Genomic DNA, 19,172 nt, shown 5'->3' on the forward strand with positions numbered 1-19,172 from the left:
TTTTAATAAGATTGGGATATGGAAATAAAAACATTGCCAACATTTTTTTTAATAAATAAAAAAACATAATATTAATAATAATAATAGTAATAATAATAAATAAAAAAATGTGTTTTCATCAACAGGTGACTTTCCGATGATACATTCCCTTTAAGACAAGCATGATGAAAATATATGCAATTTTCCATTTTAGCTTCTGTACCAGTTCCGTACAGTTTTTAAGATCTCTGCATGCTGTCAGTGAATGGAATCCCTCAATATTTAATGTCAGAGGATGAAAATCTGTCCTGGTCGTGTAATGGACACACAGGTCTAACATTGAGCTCTCTAATCATGCGTCTGTGTAATCATCATGTGACCAGGAGAGAATCACAATGAAGGTTTCCATACAGCGACATCAAGCAGAGATCATAAAAATCTCCCCCAAAAAAATCAGAAAATTCAAGATAAAACTTATTTTGCTGCACATACCAGTCTGATATGTCTAGGAACTGTCCCATTTCTCATGCTTTTGCATACAATCATTTTAATTGGGTGGTTTCTCCTCATCAGCACTCTGCCAGCACTGTGGGTGCTAGAACTTGCTTTCAATTCCTAGTGTTCATTGCTCCTGACCTGAACTGAAAGCTTGCCTTTCAGTTATGCCTGTATACAGTGCAATAGTCAGGACTGCTGGGAAAAAAAGACAAAAACCCAACCCCACTTCTTTTAGAAGTTCTAAAACCTGCCTCCACTTCCTGTAATGATAAAGTCCCACCCCACTTCCAGTATAAAGACTAAGTCCCGCCCATTTCCTGTATAGAGACTAAGTCCCACCCCACTTCCAGTATAAAGACTAAGTCCCGCCCATTTCCTGTATAGAGACTAAGTCCCACCCCACTTCCTGTATAAAGACTAAGTCCCGCCCATTTCCTGTATAGAGACTAAGTCCCGCCCCACTTCCTGTATAAAGACTAAGTCCCGCCCATTTCCTGTATAGAGACTAAGTCCCGCCCCACTTCCTTTATAAAGACTAAGTCCTGCCCATTTCCTGTATAGAGACTAAGTCCCACCCCACTTCCTGTATAGAGACTAAGTCCCACCCCACGTCCTGTATAGAGATTAAGTCCCGCCCACTTCCTGTATAGAGACTAAGTCCCGCCCACTTCCTGTATAGAGCCTAAGTCCTACCTACTTCCTGTATAGAGACTAAAGGCTCCTTTACACGCAGCGACATCGCTAGCGATGACGCTCGTGAAAGCACCTGCCCCTGTCGTTTGTGTGCACAATATCGCTAGGACCAGTCACACATACCTTCCTAACGACGTCGCTGTGGGTGGCAAACAACCTCTTTTGTAAGGGGGAGGTTTGTGCGGCGTCACAGCGACGTCACCATGTAGGACACCAATAGAGCGGAGAGGCGGAGAGCAGCCGCATTATCGACACGCCCACCTCGTTGCCGGCAGGACGCAGGTACGTTGTTGTTTGTCGTTCCGAGGGTGTCACACGTAGCGATCTGTGCTGCCTCAGGAACGACGAACAACCTGCGTCCAGCACCAGCAACAATATTTGGGAAATGAACGACGTGTCAACGATCAACTATTAGGTGAGTATTTTTGATCGTTAGCGATCGCTTGTAGGTGTTACACGCAACAACGTCGCTAACGAGACCGGATGTACGTCACGAATTCCGTGACCCCAACGATATCTCGTTAGCGATGTCGTTGCGTGTAACGGGGCCTTAAGTCCCGCACCACTTCCTTTAATTGGACAACCCACCCACACTTTATTTAAAAAAACAAAGACATGCCCTCACTTACTGTAGAAAGAGTAAGATCTGCCCTCACTTACTGTAGAAAGAGTAAGATCTGCCCTCACTTACTGTAGAGTCTAAAACCCCCCACTTCCCTTAGCAAGACAAACACCCCCACTTCAATTAGAGAAACAAAGACCCACCCCCACTTACTGTACAGATTAAGACGAGCCCCCACTTGCTATACAGAAATTAAGACCCACCCCCACTTACTGTACAGATTGAGACCTGCCCCCCACTAACTATAGAGAGATTAAGACCCACCCCCACTTACTGCACAGAATAACACCCTCCCGCACTTACTATAGAGACATTAAGACCCACTCCCACTTAAAGTAGAGAGGTTAAGACCCGCCTCCACTTACTGTAGAGACATTAAGACCCTCCTCCACTTACTATAGAGACATTAAGACCCACCCCCACTTGCTGTAGAGAGGTTAAGACCTGCCCCCACTTACTATAGAGACATTAAGACCCACCCCCACTTGCTGTAGAGAGGTTAAGACCTGCCCCCACTTACTATAGAGACATTAAGACCCACCCCCACTTGCTGTAGAGAGGCTAAGACCTGCCCCCACTTACTATAGAGACATTAAGACCCACCCCCACTTGCTGTAGAGAGGCTGAGACCTGCCCCCACTTACTATAGAGACATTAAGACCTTCCCCCACTTACTATAGAGACATTAAGACCCACCCCCACTTACTATAGAGACATTAAGACCTTCCCCCACTTACTATAGAGACATTAAGACCCACCCCCATTTACTGTAGAGAGGCTAAGACCTGCCCCCACTTACTATAGAGACATTAAGACCCACCCCCACTTGCTGTAGAGAGGTTAAGACCTGCCCCCACTTACTATAGAGACATTAAGACCCACCCCCACTTGCTGTAGAGAGGCTAAGACCCGCCCCCACTTACTGTAGAGAGGCTAAGACCCGCCCCCCGCTTACTGTAGAGGCAAAAATCTGCCCCACCTTAATCTAGAGAGACAAAGGCCCGCCCACACTTCCTATAATCCGTCCTAGTCTTTGCTGCTGGAGGCAGATTACACTTGACATCAGGCAGTGGACGGCACGACATATTAGACAGAAGGGAGACCCCTAGTGGCCGTCATTTTGGAGTGTTTTTTCAGGAGTAAGACCACATAATTTATACATGAAGTTATTTGCAGTTTGTGTATTTATAACTTTATCTATCAGATGAAATCCAGTTTGAATGTTTAGTGACTGAGTATCCGCCGCCGTATAGGATTAGAGGAATCGGAGGCTACTTAATACGAGATGTAATTTTCTGTCTATTTCTGATATGATCTTGTCATTAACGTCTGGTCCATCTTGTTTCTGTTTCCTCAGATTTACGCAGGATGACGGCTGGATTTATGGGAATGGCCGTTGCTATTATTCTCTTTGGCTGGGTCATCGGAGTGCTGGGCTGCTGCTGGGACAGGGGTCTCATGCAATATGTCGCTGGTCTACTCTTCCTCATGGGAGGTACGTGGGATCAACACAAAACATGATAAAATGGTAGACAGGGGTGATCTCCGCCTCAGGGGGCAATCTTCCCTCACCGGAAAGGACGGCATGTTGACAGATATACAGTCTATCCATGCAATTTCACAAGTACCAGTTTGGACAGGAAGGGGGCGCTGTTTAAGTTTTTGCTTTAGGTAGCTCGATGCATGTCAAAGAAGAGAGTAAGTTAGTTGCACCATTATATATATGGTAGTAATCATGGTGGTGTGTATATATAATGCAGGGGGCAAATATTATTCTACCTTAAAATGGGTATTAGACTGTACCAAAAAGTCTTCATTGAGAATTTGCATTGAGCAGGTTCCTTCTTCTGCAGGAACATAAGTCTGGCTTATCCTGTAAGTAAAAGAGGGCAGCACCTGAGATGAAATGGTCTCCAGTCCTTGTAGATGGGACACCTTGTACTTATGTGATGCCCCTGGACTATCAGGTCGTCACAGGGTATTGTGCAATCTGCCTTCCCGTGAAGTATCCACCTCCTTCTTGGTTTTGGGTCCCCAACTATATGGTGTTGCCTACATCAGCTAATCAAATCCTGACGGCTTGAGTGGAATAGAGTCGCCCACCTGGGGGGTTGGAAAAGGGAGGTCAGGGGTGTCAGTAGGAAGAGAGTCGAGTCTGAGGAGTAAAAGTGAGAAGAGGTCAGAAGCAGGGCTTCTGAGGAGTAATCTAGGTGGCAGACGGTGGTCTGGGCCTAGTAGGAGCTAGACCCCTGGTCGCAGGGGATCGTGGCGAAGGGGCACGAATCTGTTGAGGAGGACAGCCGATGGCCTTGCACCATCACCGGGCTGGGACCAAGGCACCACGGGGTACGTGGACACTAGGTCAGGGAGTAGCTTCAGGCAACCCAATAATTTACCCTAGGAGAACGGAGTCTTCAAGAGCCGTTCCCACCCGCTCCAAAATCTGGGTACTAGCGCAACGAGGGGGATAGGACTTTCCACTCAAAACGGTCCAGAAAATCCCAAGCGTGAACCCTGAGAGCAAGCTCCCACACTTAGGCATAGTGGGGAGCGGGACCCGGCAAGTTTCATACTACCGGGACCAACAAAGAAGTAAACTTAGTGCCAGGAGGCAGGTCACGGATCACCAGGCAGCACCATAGGGGACGGGACCCAAACTAAGCTCCCCGCAGCGGTGTCCAGAACTTTGGTTAATCCCATTGTTGGTGTCAGCTTAATGGACTGAGTACGCAAGTGACCCCTTCTGCATCCAACGGCACTCTCCTTCAATCACCGAGCCCCGGGGTACCCCCCTACCCATGTAGGGTCACAACACCTGGCTGCCCCATTCCATCAACCCCGGGTACTCCCAACCACAGCGGTGGTACTTTTAATTACCACACACCACGGGTGGCGTCACGAACTCTATAATTCTCCCTGTAAATACCCCCTTCATTTGAGTGGCCGCATGACCCCCGGGTCCGGAGACCCTCGAGCCACCGCGGAACTGGATCCGAGCAGCTCGGCTGCTGGCACGGGGGCGGCACACTTAACCCACCTTAAAATTAGTATTGGACCAGACTATACCATAAAGCCTTCATTAAGAATTTGTGTTGAGCAGGTTCCTTCTTCTCAAGGAACAGGTACAGGAACATCAGTCAAGTCTAAAAAAGTGTTGCGTCTGTAGGCAAAAAAAGCCACTAACGCAGGTGAAATTTGTTGAGAATTTGTGTTGAACAGGTTCTTTCTTCTCAAGGAACAGGTGCTGCAACATAAGTCTGTCTGCAACTTGCTGACTTTGTAGGCAAAAAGGGCAGAACCTTAGTGAAATGATTTCCATACCTTGTAGAAGGGACACCTTGAGCTTAATTCACATTAAAATTGGTCTTGAACCAGACTACAGTTAGGTCCAGAAATCTTTGGACAGTGACACAGTTTTCGCGAGTTGGGCTCTGCATGCCACCACATTGGATTTGAAATGAAACCTCTACAACAGAATTCAAGTGCAGATTGTAACGTTTAATTTGAAGGTTTGAACAAAAATATCTGATAGAAATTGTAGGAATTGTCACATTTCTTTACAAACACTCCACATTTTAGGAGGTCAAAAGTAATTGGACAAATAAACCAAACCCAAACAAAATATTTTTATTTTCAATATTTTGTTGCGAATCCTTTGGAGGCAATCACTACCTTAAGTCTGGAACCCATGGACATCACCAAACGCTGGGTTTCCTCCTTCTTAATGCTTTGCCAGGCCTTTACAGCCGCAGCCTTCAGGTCTTGCTTGTTTGTGGGTCTTTCCGTCTTAAGTCTGGATTTGAGCAAGTGAAATGCATGCTCAATTGGGTTAAGATCTGGTGATTGACTTGGCCATTGCAGAATGTTCCACTTTTTTGCACTCATGAACTCCTGGGTAGCTTTGGCTGTATGTTTGGGGTCATTGTCCATCTGTACTATGAAGCGCCGTCCGATCAACTTTGCGGCATTTGGCTGAATCTGGGCTGAAAGTATATCCCGGTACACTTCAGAATTCATCCGGCTACTCTTGTCTGCTGTTATGTCATCAATAAACACAAGTGACCCAGTGTCATTGAAAGCCATGCATGCCCATGCCATCACGTTGCCTCCACCATGTTTTACAGAGGATGTGGTGTGCCTCGGATCATGTGCCGTTCCCTTCTCCAAACTTTTTTCTTCCCATCATTCTGGTACAGGTTGATCTTTGTCTCATCTGTCCATAGAATACTTTTCCAGAACTGAGCTGGCTTCATGAGGTGTTTTTCAGCAAATTTAACTCTGGCCTGTCTATTTTTGGAATTGATGAATGGTTTGCATCTAGATGTGAACCCTTTGTATTTACTTTCATGGAGTCTTCTCTTTACTGTTGACTTAGAGACAGATACACCTACTTCACTGAGAGTGTTCTGGACTTCAGTTGATGTTGTGAACGGGTTCTTCTTCACCAAAGAAAGTATGCGGCGATCATCCACCACTGTTGTCATCCGTGGACGCCCAGGCCTTTTTGAGTTCCCAAGCTCACCAGTCAATTTCTTTTTTCTCAGAATGTACCCGACTGTTGATTTTGCTACTCCAAGCATGTCTGCTATCTCTCTGATGGATTTTTTCTTTTTTTTCAGCCTCGGGATGTTCTGCTTCACCTCAATTGAGAGTTCCTTAGACCGCATGTTGTCTGGTCACAGCAACAGCTTCCAAATGCAAAACCACACACCTGTAATCAACCCCAGACCTTTTAACTACTTCATTGATTACAGGTTAACGAGGGAGACGCCTTCAGAGTTAATTGCAGCCCTTAGAGTCCCTTGTCCAATTACTTTTGGTCCCTTGAAAAAGAGGAGGCTATGCATTACAGAGCTATGATTCCTAAACCCTTTCTCCGATTTGGATGTGAAAACTCTCATATTGCAGCTGGGAGTGTGCACTTTCAGCCCATATTATATATAGAATTGTATTTCTGAACATGTTTTTGTAAACAGCTAAAATAACAAAACTTGTGTCACTGTCCAAATATTTCTGGACCTAACTGTATATCATAACATCTTCATTGAGAATTTGTGTAGAGCAGGTTCCTTCTTCTGCAGGAACAGGTAGAGGAATAAAAGTCAAGTCTAAAAAGGTGCCAAGTCTGTAGGCAAAAAAAAAGGGCAGCACCTTAGGTTGACATGCTGTCCATAACTTGTAGAAGGGACACCTTGCGCTTAACTCACCTTAAAATTGGTATTGGACCAGACTTAAGTAGGTTCCTTCTTCTGCAGGAACAGGTACAGGAATATCAGTCAAGTCTAAAAAGGTGCCAAGTCTGTAGACAAAAAAAAGGGCAGCACCTTAGGTGAAATACTCTCCATACCTTGTAGAATGGACAATTTGTACTTAACCCACCTTAACATTTGTCTTTGACCAGACTATACCATAATGTCTTCACTGAGAATTTTCATTGAGCAGGTTCCTTCTTCTGCAGGAACAGGTACAGGAACATAAGTCAAGTCTGAAAAAGTGTTGAGTCTGTAGGTAAAAAAAAGGACTATCTCAGGTGAAATTTGTTGAGAATTTGTGTTATGTCTCGTTTTTTTTCTAATACTTTTATGTCATTTCTTCCCACAGGCACTTTCTGTATCATTTCACTGTGCACTTGTGTAGCGGGGATCAACTTTGAGCTCTCACGTTACCCTCGATTCCTGTACGGGCTACCTGATGACATCAGCCATGGTTATGGATGGTCCATGTTCTGTGCCTGGGGGGGCCTGGGCCTAACGTTAATCTCAGGCTTCTTCTGTACCTTAGCACCTTCAGTACAGCCCGTCCTGAGGACCAACTGCCCCAAAACTCGTCCTGAGAATGGAACAGTGTGCTAAAAACCCCTCTACAGAGCACAAATGAAAAAGAGACGGGCCATCCTACCTTATACTAATGCCTGGACTACAAATTATCTCTTCGTCACCCATTTCATCCATTACAATGTGGCCATATTTGGATGCCACTAAAGGGTGATGTGGGCATTGGGGAGTCAATGGTAGTATTAGCTTCTCATGATGGTAGAGTCCATGTCAAGGACTATGTATATATCTCATTCACCAACGCTTTTGTTTTATTGGACCGTGTACTAGATATCATGGGGAACTTTTATCATGATGACCTTCCTTGTTTTTCACAATGTTTTATTTAACATCTACATGTCGTCACTAGACCTATGAAGAGGAACGCAGACCACCATCTAAAAAAAAACGACTTTGGGACCTAACCAAGGAAATCATTTCTAACACTCATCCTGCAAACCACCATCGACCCGGAACTATTAAGAAAAAACTTCCAAAAATAAAATGTATTTTTGAATTAGACAAAATTAATAAAAAATAATAAAAAAATAAACAACTACTACCCACATCGACTTACAGAATGAAAACGAACCAATAAATTAAGTCCCAACTTGTTGTTCTCCGTTAATGATGACAGTGAAGTCTGTGAACATGTGGCAAAAAAAAACAAAAAAATGAACGCAGCGTAAGCCGATTCCTGCTTACTCAGTTGGGGGTCTCTGCTGCCTTAGCACGTGCCTAGTCTATAGGATGGACTCAAAGCTAATGGCAGAAGCACAAGGCCTAATGGAAAAGACTTTTTTCTCCGTGCCAGTCCTTTACGAGTCATTAAGACTTTGGGGGGGGGGAGTTTTGTTCTTTTTTTTCCTTTTTTTAATTAGGAATTATAAGAGCCCAGTTCCGTCGTCCGGTTGAGTTCTCCATGGAAGAGTTGTATGACTTGGACTATACAATGGGACTTCGAAGCGTTTACCATGCCTGGGTTACAGGCCATAGAGATTATCAACAATGAAGGATGTGATACTATTGATTTGACCATGGTACTAAAACTTAGCCTAAAATATCGAGAAACACAAAAATCTAATATAAAATTATAAAATAACTGTTTTCCTGTAAATTTACTTTTTTTTACAATGTTGATTCAAAGGTTTATCTTTTGTTTGATGTAAGATGTCATAGCTTCCATCTATGAAGCACTGGAAGTAAGCGCAAAGTAAGTAGGCCCTTTCCCTTCTGGTATTTCGCACCCAAAATACTGCAGCTTTTTGTATGGAGATCTCGAAAGGTAATAGTTCTTAAATTTTGCCTTTTGTTCGAAAAGGCATGTTTAGATGTACGGGTGTCTCTGTAGCAATAATGATTGATTAGTTTGTTGAGAATTACAACATTGTTCCGATCCAGCCTGTATGTGTCCTACTTCAGAGCAGTGTAATTTGGCCCACTCTCGGCTGCTCGGTACTATAGGTTTTTGGAGCAGTACACCAAAAGAAATACCATTTCTATATATGTTAAACTCCAGGAGTACACCAAATAATCCTTTGTGGATGCCTGTGCAACTTAGAAGGGACAGCTCACATTTTTCAAAAATAGTAGTCATCTATATATTGCGTCTTTTTTTAAAGTCGGTTATTCTATTGGATTTAAGGGTCTGTAAGTTATATATCATTGTTTGGAAATTATTTCTAATTTTTTAGCAGCACAAAAATCCCCTTCATATCATGGTAGTCTTGAAATTTGATTAAAAGAATGTAATTATCACCAGCAGAAAATAAATTGGGGGCATAATGGGCCATAGCAAAAATTTCTAACTATGACCCTTTTTTAAGAATGGAATATAACAGTCACACAACCATGATACTCTGCGGAATCCGTCGATAACAGATCAAATTTGGCATCAGTGGAGTCCATTGACCTAAGATGGGGGCCATCACAGTTCCCCTCAAAAAATTTGACTGCAAGAATAATTACAGAAACCCTAGTGAAAGCCTTGCAAATTCATTGGAAGTAAACATAGGGCATTTACACATTTCTGCCATCGATGTACCGGTGGAATCTGCCAAAAAAATCAGGATCCTCTTCTGGGATCGTCTTTATAACATGGCTTTCCACATTGATTATTCCTCATTTGACATGATTGAAATATAATCCTTTGAGATTAATAATCTTAACAAGTCTATAACGGTTGAGATACAGTACATAAAAGCTGCAGTGTTAGTGGCAAGTGGGAAGGGTACCGCAATGGGTACGGTTGTTTGTCATGCTGTCCTTGAATGTACTTATATTGTAGCAAGACTTAAATGGCCTACATACTCGACTGATTAATTATCTCCAAATGTAATAAAGATCACTTATAAACTCGATAACATTTCAAGTTTCCAGAAAATGATGCACACAGGTCCATTCGACTGCGGTAATACATTCTCCCAGGAAGATTAGTCGTATGTAGTAAATCTTTCTCAAGAAGTGGTAAGAACCTTAAAAACACATTTCAAGTGGACCCTGAGGAGCTTGTTATTCTTATCAAAATGTGATCAGCCACATGCTTAAATCTATCCTACCACTAATTACTTATCTGGGACCTCAAGTGCATAAATAACGTGTACAATTAGTGTGGGTAGAATCAGGTTCTAAACAGACCGGCAACAGTATCGGGTCTGGTAGTAAGATAGAATCAGTCGAGAGACACTTAAAGGACCCTATAAGTATAAAGAAAAACAAGACTATGGTATTCTAAAATGTATTGTAAAAATGATAAATGTTAAACTAAAGATGAGTAGGATAAGTGGAAAGTGGTGCAACTCGGACATGTATACTCCCTTCTCGATAGCATATGCCTTTCTTGATAGCATAAGTCTTTCTCAATAGCATATGCCCTTTTCGATATCATACTCCCTTCTCGATAACATACGCCCTTCTCGATAGCATATGCTCTTCTTGATAACATACACCCTTCTCAATAGCATATGCCCTTCTTGATAGCTTATGCCTTTCTCGATAGCATATGCTCTTCTCGATAGCATACACCCTTCTCGATAGCATACGCCCTTCTCCATAGCATACGCCCTTCTCCATAGCATATGCTCTTCTCCATAGCATACACCCTTCTCGATAGCATATACCCTTCTCGATAGCATACGCCCTTCTCCATAGCATATGCCCTTCTCGATAGCATACGCCTTTCTCCATAGCATATGCTCTTCTCAATAGCATACATCCTTCTCGATAGCACATACCCTTCTCGATAGCATATGTTTTTCTCAAAGGTTGAAAGAACCTAACAAGAACATCCAGGTGCTTCTATTTCGGGAAACAGAGTGTGGTGGCACAGGAGTGTGATGTAAAGTCATGGCTACCACGTATGGTGTCAGTCAAACTTGTGTTTTCATATTACCAAAGTGAATCCATATGTCAACTAATGGACCGGTCTGGAAAATACTAGACAGTCCCAACTAGGTTTTTTCTACTTGACTTCCAAGTGTCATCTAAAAGGAGGGAGACTGTCTGGCCGTGAAGCTAAGGGGATCTAAAGGCACTTCTGTCACATAAACATACTTGCCAGGTCTCCTGGAACAGCCGGAGGACACTCAAAAAAAAGGAAAATCTTGGAGGTGTTGGCAAATTTTGTGGAGCTTAAAGGTCCTTTTGCGACTGTTGGAAAGCCTCATTTTCCATCATGTTCATCCAAGCTTCATTCACTCCCCATCGGCATGTATTCCATGCCCACTGAATTTCCTGGAAATTCGAGAGTATTTAGTAATGCCAACTCTTCCAGGATTCTGGAACATCTTCATTTTTTCTGAGAGCCTCCAGAATATTCCAGAAGACTTGGCAAGTATATAATGATGAGTAAAAGGGTAATAATGTTTTGAACTTTTGTCTTTCAGGCTCCATATCTCACCATCCACTACAGCTTTGTGTGTGAAACAACCGTCATTTTATAGACAATCATCTTGGCTATATCATACATAAATTTGACTTGCATATGAATTGTTATGCAGATTCTTGTCACGTCACTGCATTGTTACTGTTTTACTCCTAAAACTCTAAATTTTTATTTTTATTATTTTGTTAGTATTTTGTAAATCTACCCTTGGCTTTCACCCCTCCTGAATCCTTCTGAGCATGCTCTCGATCAGATGCAAGCATGTCTTGACGAAAATCTGATCCCAGGTCTCTTCTATATGGTCCCAATGTTGGTGTATACTGGTCGGCTCACTTGGATATGTATACAGCTTTTTCTTCAACTCTACCCACAAGAATTTGATTAGGTTGAGGTCTGGGGACTGTGGGGACTATCCAGCTCCTCCCCAATTCATTGTCATTGAACCATTTCATCACCAATCTCACTGTATGCTTTGGGTCATTGTCACGCTGGAACACTATGTCTTCCTTTTCATACCTATAGTCCTCAAGCGTGCGAAATAACTCATCTTGTAGGATACTCACATATAGCTCGCATTGAGGCCACCATCAATCCTGGTCAAGTATCTCAACGCCTTTGGCTGTGAAACAAACTCATTTCATCAGGCTTCCTCCACCGAACTTGACAGTTCCTCCAATTTCTCAATCTCTTATTCCCTTTTTCCTTTGTTTCAACCCATTTGCCCCCATCAAAACTTAATCTATTGACTTTCATCTCATCGTTGCAAATCACTCATTTCCAATCTTACACTCTCCACTTTTCGCACTTTTGGCAAGCTCAAGCTGTCCTCTCTTATGGCGATATTGAAGTTGGGGCTTCTTCACCTTTTTTTTGGGCCATCATTCCAGACTTATGTAACGTGCATCGCATATTGCTTGCATGATCATCTGTGATCTCACTATTATAAAGCAGACGAGCTGCCTCCACTGCCGGGTTTGTCGCATAAGAACTGATGGACCTTGTGATGGGCCGACTTGTTGACTATAATATTTTGCCTGGGCATCCATTTCTTGGCTTTCGAATGAAAGGATAGACTTCATTTCATATTCTTCCAACTGTCTGGCCTCACATGATGCAGTTTGGTAATTTTCTTGGCTAAGAAACCAATATCGGTGACTTGGGAAATCTTCTTCATGGTTAATCCTCAAATTTGAACCATTGACCTTTCGCTTGAAAATCAACCTAATAACACACTGAGCTATTAGGGAATGTTAGAACAGGTTGAAATTTGTAGAATACTGGAAGAAAAAGATTTTTCCACAATCAGGAGCAAAACCGTAACAATACATTGATATGACAAGAATCTGCATAACTAATCATATGCTAAATAGTTGAAAGTCAAATTTATGTATGAGATAGCCAAGATTATTGTCTATACATTGAAGGCAGTCTCATGTTCGAAACTGTAGAGAATAGTGAGATATGAAGTCTGAAAGTCAAAATTTCATAACATTGTTACCGTTTTGCTCATCAGTATATACTTGCCAAGTCTTCTGAAAGATTCGGGAGGGTCTCAGAAAAACTGGAGACCTTCCAGAATCCTGATCTTCTGGAGCAGACTTGTTAAAAAGGTGGCAAGCATGAACATAACACAACAGTATCATAGTTGGCATAAAGTAGACAGGAACCCTATGAAAGTTATTTTTATTGGGGTCCAGAAGCCTCAAGATATGCTTCTGGATAAGTTTCTCAAGTCTCCTTTAACATCTGGTAGGCTCTCATAAAAAATGAGACCATCCATCCTGAAGGAGTTGGCAAAGTTCCTGGGCATTGCCGAATACTCTAGAAACTTTTCCCCCAACAAAAAAAAAAAAAATTCAGTGGAGCTTAGGAGGCTGTAGAGTCTTTCTGCCACAACTCTCCTGGAACATTCACAAGGCTACCAAGAAAAAGGGAAAGCCTTCCTGAATACTGGCGGAGTTGGCAAATCTCCTGACGTTTACGAGACCTAAAGATCATTCTGCCACGTAAGAATATTTGCCAACTCTCCTAGAACATTCAGGAGGCTCTCGGGAAGAAAAAAACCTTTCAGAATCCTAGAGGAGTTAGCAAATCTCCAAGACATTGCCGACTACTCTTGAAACCCCGAGGAAGTTCAGTGGCACTTAAGAGGCCTTATGGCCCTTCTGCCACATAGGCATACTTGCCAACTCTTCTGGATAATCCAGGAGTCTATCAAAAAAAGGAAGATCTACAATACTAGGGGAGTTGGCAAATCTCCTGAAGTTTAGGAGAACCAAAGGCCCTTTGCCACATAAACATATATGCCAACTCTCCTAAAAAATTCAGGAGGCTCTCAGGAAAAAAAAAGACCTTCTAGAGTTTTGGAGGAGTTGGCAAATCTCCAAGACATTGCTGACTACTCTTGAAACTCCCAGGAAGTTCAGTGGTGCTTACGAGGCCAAAAGGTCCTTCTGCCACATAAGTATACTTGCCAACTCTTCAGGGTAATCTGGTAGCCCCTTAGAAAATAGAAAGATCTTCTAGAATAATAGAGGAGTTGGCAAATCTCCTGGAGTTTAGGAGACCTAAGGGCCCTTTGACACATAAGCATCTCTCCAACTCTAGAACATCCGAGAGGCTCTCAGAAAAAAAGGAAGATCTTCCAGAACACTAGAGGAGTTGGCAAATCTCCTGGAGTTTAGGAGACCTAAGGGCTCTTTGCCACATAAGCATATATGCCAACTCTCCTAGAACATCTTGGAGGCTCTCAGAAAAAAAGGAACACCTTCCAGATTACTAGAGGAGTTGGCAAATCTCCTGGAGTTTGAGACCTAAAGGCCCTTTGACACATAAGCATATATGCCATCTCTCCTAGAACATCCGTGTCAGGCTTCCACCAGGGGGCGCACCAGCTGAATCAAGATGGACTCCAAAGAGCAGTTAGACAAAGGCACACAAGAGGGCGCAAGCACCAGAAAGAGTAGTCAGCAAGCCTGAGTCTAAACGGGGATGTCATGTCAATACTGGGGGGAGTGAGCAAGCCTTAGACAGGTGGAAGCAAAAAGGGTCAGGAGCTGAGAAGACACGTCAAAAGCCAAACAGGAGAATCAGAGCCAAAGTCAGGAAATGTTACCGAGGTCAGAGACCGGGAGAGCAAGTAAGTACAAGGAGGGGGAGGAGACCGAGACACAGAACAGGACCGGGGTCAGGTAGACAGGGCGGACGAACAGTACAAGGGAAATAGAGGTTAGGGAGATGAAAGCTGGGTAGTGGAACGGATCAGGGCTAACTCACAAGAACCAGTTGCACACGCTGCAGAGTAGGAACTATTACTGGCGGCATTCCGGAGGAATTCACACCATGATAAAGCGGTGTGAGCCCCGGAACGGAAAGAGTTCTGCCCAGCGCAAGGAGGAGAAATACGTCAGTAAATTTCCAGGTGCTTTATTTTACTTGGTTTCCAATAAAACGATCATATAAACATATGACCAGTTAAGACATAGTCCTCCGTGGATATTGACACAACAGCGACGCATTTCGACTACTGGAGTGTAGCCTTTGTCAAGTGACAAAGGCTACACTCCAGTAGTCGAAATGCGTCGCTGTTGTGTCAATATCCACGGAGGACTATGTCTTAACTGTTCATATGTTTATATGATCGTTTTATTGGAAACCAAGTAAAATAAAGCACCTGGAAATTTACTGACGTATTTCTCCTCCTTGCGCTGGGCAGAACTCTTTCCTCTTCAGTATACTCAGGTAACAGCACCTGCAGCCAGAGCAGCAGAGGGAAATCTGAGCACATGGAATGGGTGAGCTGAAAGTTTTTCTTATTGTCTCTTGAGCCCCGGAACGGGGCACAACGAGCAGACCCCTCACACAAGACTTAATCCCGTCAGCATTCAGCTATGGTCATGACAATCTGGGAGACTCTTAGTAAAAAAAGGAAGACCTTCCAGTATCCTTGAGCAGTTGGCAAATCCAAATCTCCAAGGTTTTCCCGAATACTCTCAAACCCCAAGGAAATTCATTAGGCATGGAAGAGGAGTAGATGGGAAGTGGATAAGACCTAAATGGACATGATGGAAAATAGGGCTTTCAGTCACAATGGGCATTTGAAAAATTTGGCAATCATGTATACAGTGTGTCCACCCATATCCTGTCCACCGCCATAAACATGAGAACGGCGGCAGCTATAGGCATAGAAGTAGTGTCTAGGTATAGTAAAGTAGACATGCGCTACACAATGAAACCACCTATAGCGCCACCTGGTGGAAAATAACGAAGTTAGCATTTTTATCTCGAAAACAGAACGAGATAGAGAAAAAAAGTGAATTACAAAGTTGTAGGGCATCATCAATTCAATACGAATCGACACCTTGCATACAGAAATGCTATGATATGAAACCCATGACCCCCTCAAAACATTTGATGCTGGTCACGCATATGGCGCTCATTTAACTTTGATGCTCAAAGTGGCCCCCGTCAGCTGCAATGCACATCTGGGCTCTGCACAGCATACTGTATCTTGCTGCACGTTGTGCAATATGGTAGGTGACACGTTTGCACAAGCCTCTGTGATACGTGGTCGTAGGTCCTGCAATGTTGGTGGAGGGGTCGCATACACCTGCTGTTTGATGTGACCTCACAGAAAGAAGTCCAATGGGGTCAGGTCAGGTGAGCGTGGAGGCCACTCCACACAGCCACCATACCCAATGACTTGTAGGAAGGTCTCCATGAGGTATCGCTTCACGTCCGCAGTCTTGTGAGTTTTACACGTTCTAATCATAGCATGTCTGTATGCAAGGTGTCGATTCGTATTGAATTGATGATGCTCTACAACTTTGTAATTCACTTTTTTTCTCTATCTCGTTCCGTTTTCGAGAAAAAAATGCTAACTCCGTTGTTTTCCACCAGGTGGCGCTATAGGTGGTTTCATTACATAGCGCATGGCTACTTTACTATACCTAGACACCACTTCTATGCCTATAGCTGCCACCGTTCTCAAGTTAATGGCGGTGGACAGGATATGGGTGGACACACTGTATAAGAAGCCCCTGTGGCAGATTTTTCATTGGGGTTCCCGAAGTTTCAAGATATGTCTCAAGGATAAGTAGGCTAAATGACTGACTGTATATAACCCATGGACTTTACACCTTAGATTGAAAGCGTAACGTTAAAGAGCTGAACCTCCCTCCCCCAAAAAATAAAGATAAGCATTGTTAGTAAGGGACTTCCTGGAAAAAATATATTTGTCAAAAAACAAATTAGTTCCCTACATTTAATGAGGTCAGAACCCTCCAGCGTGACAACCCTTCCCAATACGGATTTAATTTGCATTTTTCGAAGCGCAGTGAGGATCAGCAGAAGTATGGAGATTTTGTTTTCTAACGAGGCGCCCTACATTAATTGCACCGCTACGGTCAACTTACCCTTTTTCTGCTTATCTTACACCTTTTTGGCAGCTTGTGGCTTAATAAGACACAACAGAGAACATCATCAGAAATTAAAATACGGTAAACAGAAAACACAAGTCTCCGCTGTCACTTTCTGCTGACTCGGCGGTGTTCAGGGCGGGGGGGGGAGCAGGTGAAGACTCTAACCTTTTCCTCTCTGGGCTATTCGGTGCCTCTTACATAGTCCGGTGCTGCATGGACCAATCAGATTGTAACATTCTCCGCTTCTCGATGCTCTGAGATGGACGCAAAAAACATAAGGGACCATTTTTGGTTGGTTTCCAATGTGCGAGTTCATTTACACCCTAAAAATCATTCCTCTACCTCTACAAATTCTAAAAAGTCCGATCTAACGAACCGGAATAAGGGAGTTTCGTAGGTAGGAAAGTTTAGCATGAAAAATGTTGATCAATTAAAGAGGTATTCTCAAGTTGTCTCCCGAGCAGCTCCCAGCTCTGCCGTCTCCTTACTTCCTTGTTGTTGGGGGGTGGGCACTGATCCTTAAAGGGAACCTGTCACCAGAATTTTCGCTATTAAACTAAGAGAATCCCCTTCTGCAGCTCCTGGACTACATTCTAGAAAGGTTCATCTTGCTACTGGCCCCCCTTTCAGACCTACATAACAACATTATAAAATATTACTTTTTGCTATGGTAATGAGGTTTGCTGGCCCCGGGGGCGGGCTGTATTTCGTCTGTTATCCCCCCTCCTGTCGCTGTTCGCCGTCCCCCAGTGTTCGTTTACATAGATGAGGCCGCCGCCCTCATCTTCCGCAGTGCTCCGGGAGTCTCCCTCATGCGCACTGACACTGTCGCGGGACTGAGCACTGTTTTCAAATCGCAAGCGCCGGTGATGTTATTGCGCAGGTGTGAGATTATGTGCGGGTACTTGGATGACCCTGGTGATGACATTCACAGCACCGCCCATAATCTCGTGCCTGCGCAATAACATCACCGGCGCTCGCGATTATAAAATAGTGCTCAGTCCCGCAATAGTGCCACTGCGCATGCGCGAGACCTCCGGAGCACTGCGGAACATGAGGGCGGCGGCCTCATCTATGTAGATGAACACTGGGGGACGGCGAACAGCGGCAGGAGGGGGGATAACAGACAAAATACAGCCTGCCCACGGGGCCAGCAAACCTCATTACCATAGCAAAAGGTAATATTTTATAAAGTTATTTAGGTGTGAAAGGGGGTCCAGTAGCAAGATGAACCTTTCTAGAATGCAGCCCAGGAGCTGCAGAAGGGGATTCTTTTAGTTTAATAGCGAAAATTCTGGTGACAGGTTCACTTTAAAAGACAGTTCTGGTCAGTAGCTTTATCCTGCTATAATGTTAGGGGAGACCTCTAGGGGGTCTCTCTCAGGGTCTCGGAGGAGGAGTTCAAATCAGATCTGCGCAAATGTATATGAATCTGTAAAATGACCACTCAGAGATGTATCTCTATTTGGGAGAAGCACAGTTGTGTTCTTCTGCCCCTGTATTCAAAGCATAACATTTTATACATCTTTTTGGACAGTCTTTCCTGTACAGCAACATTCCATAGTAAGTTAATCAGGTGTGTCTGGGCGTGGACAAGAGTCTACTCAAGAATGTTACTTATTCATGAGTCTAACCAGTTTTCTGTGTATCTGCTCTTCTTGACCCTAGTCATAGTTTGTTTATACACTCATTCAACATTTCTGTCAGGTATAAGTGGAAAAGCAATACACAAAGCATTCAGAATACAGATTAATCTTATTCTAGTATAATATCATACTGGACAAACACGATTCATAGCCTAGGCCTTCATAATAACACCTTAATAATCTTTCAGTGTTTGTTCTACACTGTTGTCACTATATTTGGATAACAGGGCCATTGAACAAGCACATGGCTCAGGAAAGTGAGAGCCCTGATTAGGAGAACTGCCAATGACAAAGGCTAGGGGATTGTGATTCTACAGGAGCTGAGATGAAGGAATGCTAGAAGTTACATTATATCACATAAGTGAGTACACCCCTCATATTTTTGGAAATATTTTATATCTTTTTATGGGACAACACAACATCTGACCTTGGGATACAAATGGCAGTGTGCAGCTTGTACAACAGTGTAAATTTGGTGTCCTCTAAATAAGTCCACACAGTCATTAATGAAATAAATTAAAGAGAAGCACAATTTCGTCACACCTTGAGACCTGTAAAAGACTTGGAGCCTCACTCAGATCTGAGGGATGACGGTCGTGCACACTAAAGGAGTAAAAA

At 43.5% G+C, this 19,172-nt stretch overlaps 1 protein-coding gene across 1 annotated transcript in view; it reads left to right on the forward strand.

Annotated features, from left to right (window-relative positions):
- The window catches only part of TMEM178B (transmembrane protein 178B), a 308,457-nt gene extending 298,489 nt beyond the window's left edge, over positions 1-9,968 (forward strand). The window contains exons 4-5 of the mRNA XM_075343904.1: positions 3,150-3,287; positions 7,394-9,968. Coding sequence (XP_075200019.1) covers positions 3,150-3,287; positions 7,394-7,644 — 389 coding nt within the window. The 3' untranslated portion in view covers positions 7,645-9,968. The remainder of the gene's footprint in view (positions 1-3,149; positions 3,288-7,393) is intronic.
- The last annotated feature ends 9,204 nt before the right edge of the window (positions 9,969-19,172 follow it).

The sequence above is a fragment of the Anomaloglossus baeobatrachus genome, chromosome 4 (assembly GCF_048569485.1).
Source record: "Anomaloglossus baeobatrachus isolate aAnoBae1 chromosome 4, aAnoBae1.hap1, whole genome shotgun sequence".
Taxonomy (NCBI): domain Eukaryota; kingdom Metazoa; phylum Chordata; class Amphibia; order Anura; family Aromobatidae; genus Anomaloglossus; species Anomaloglossus baeobatrachus.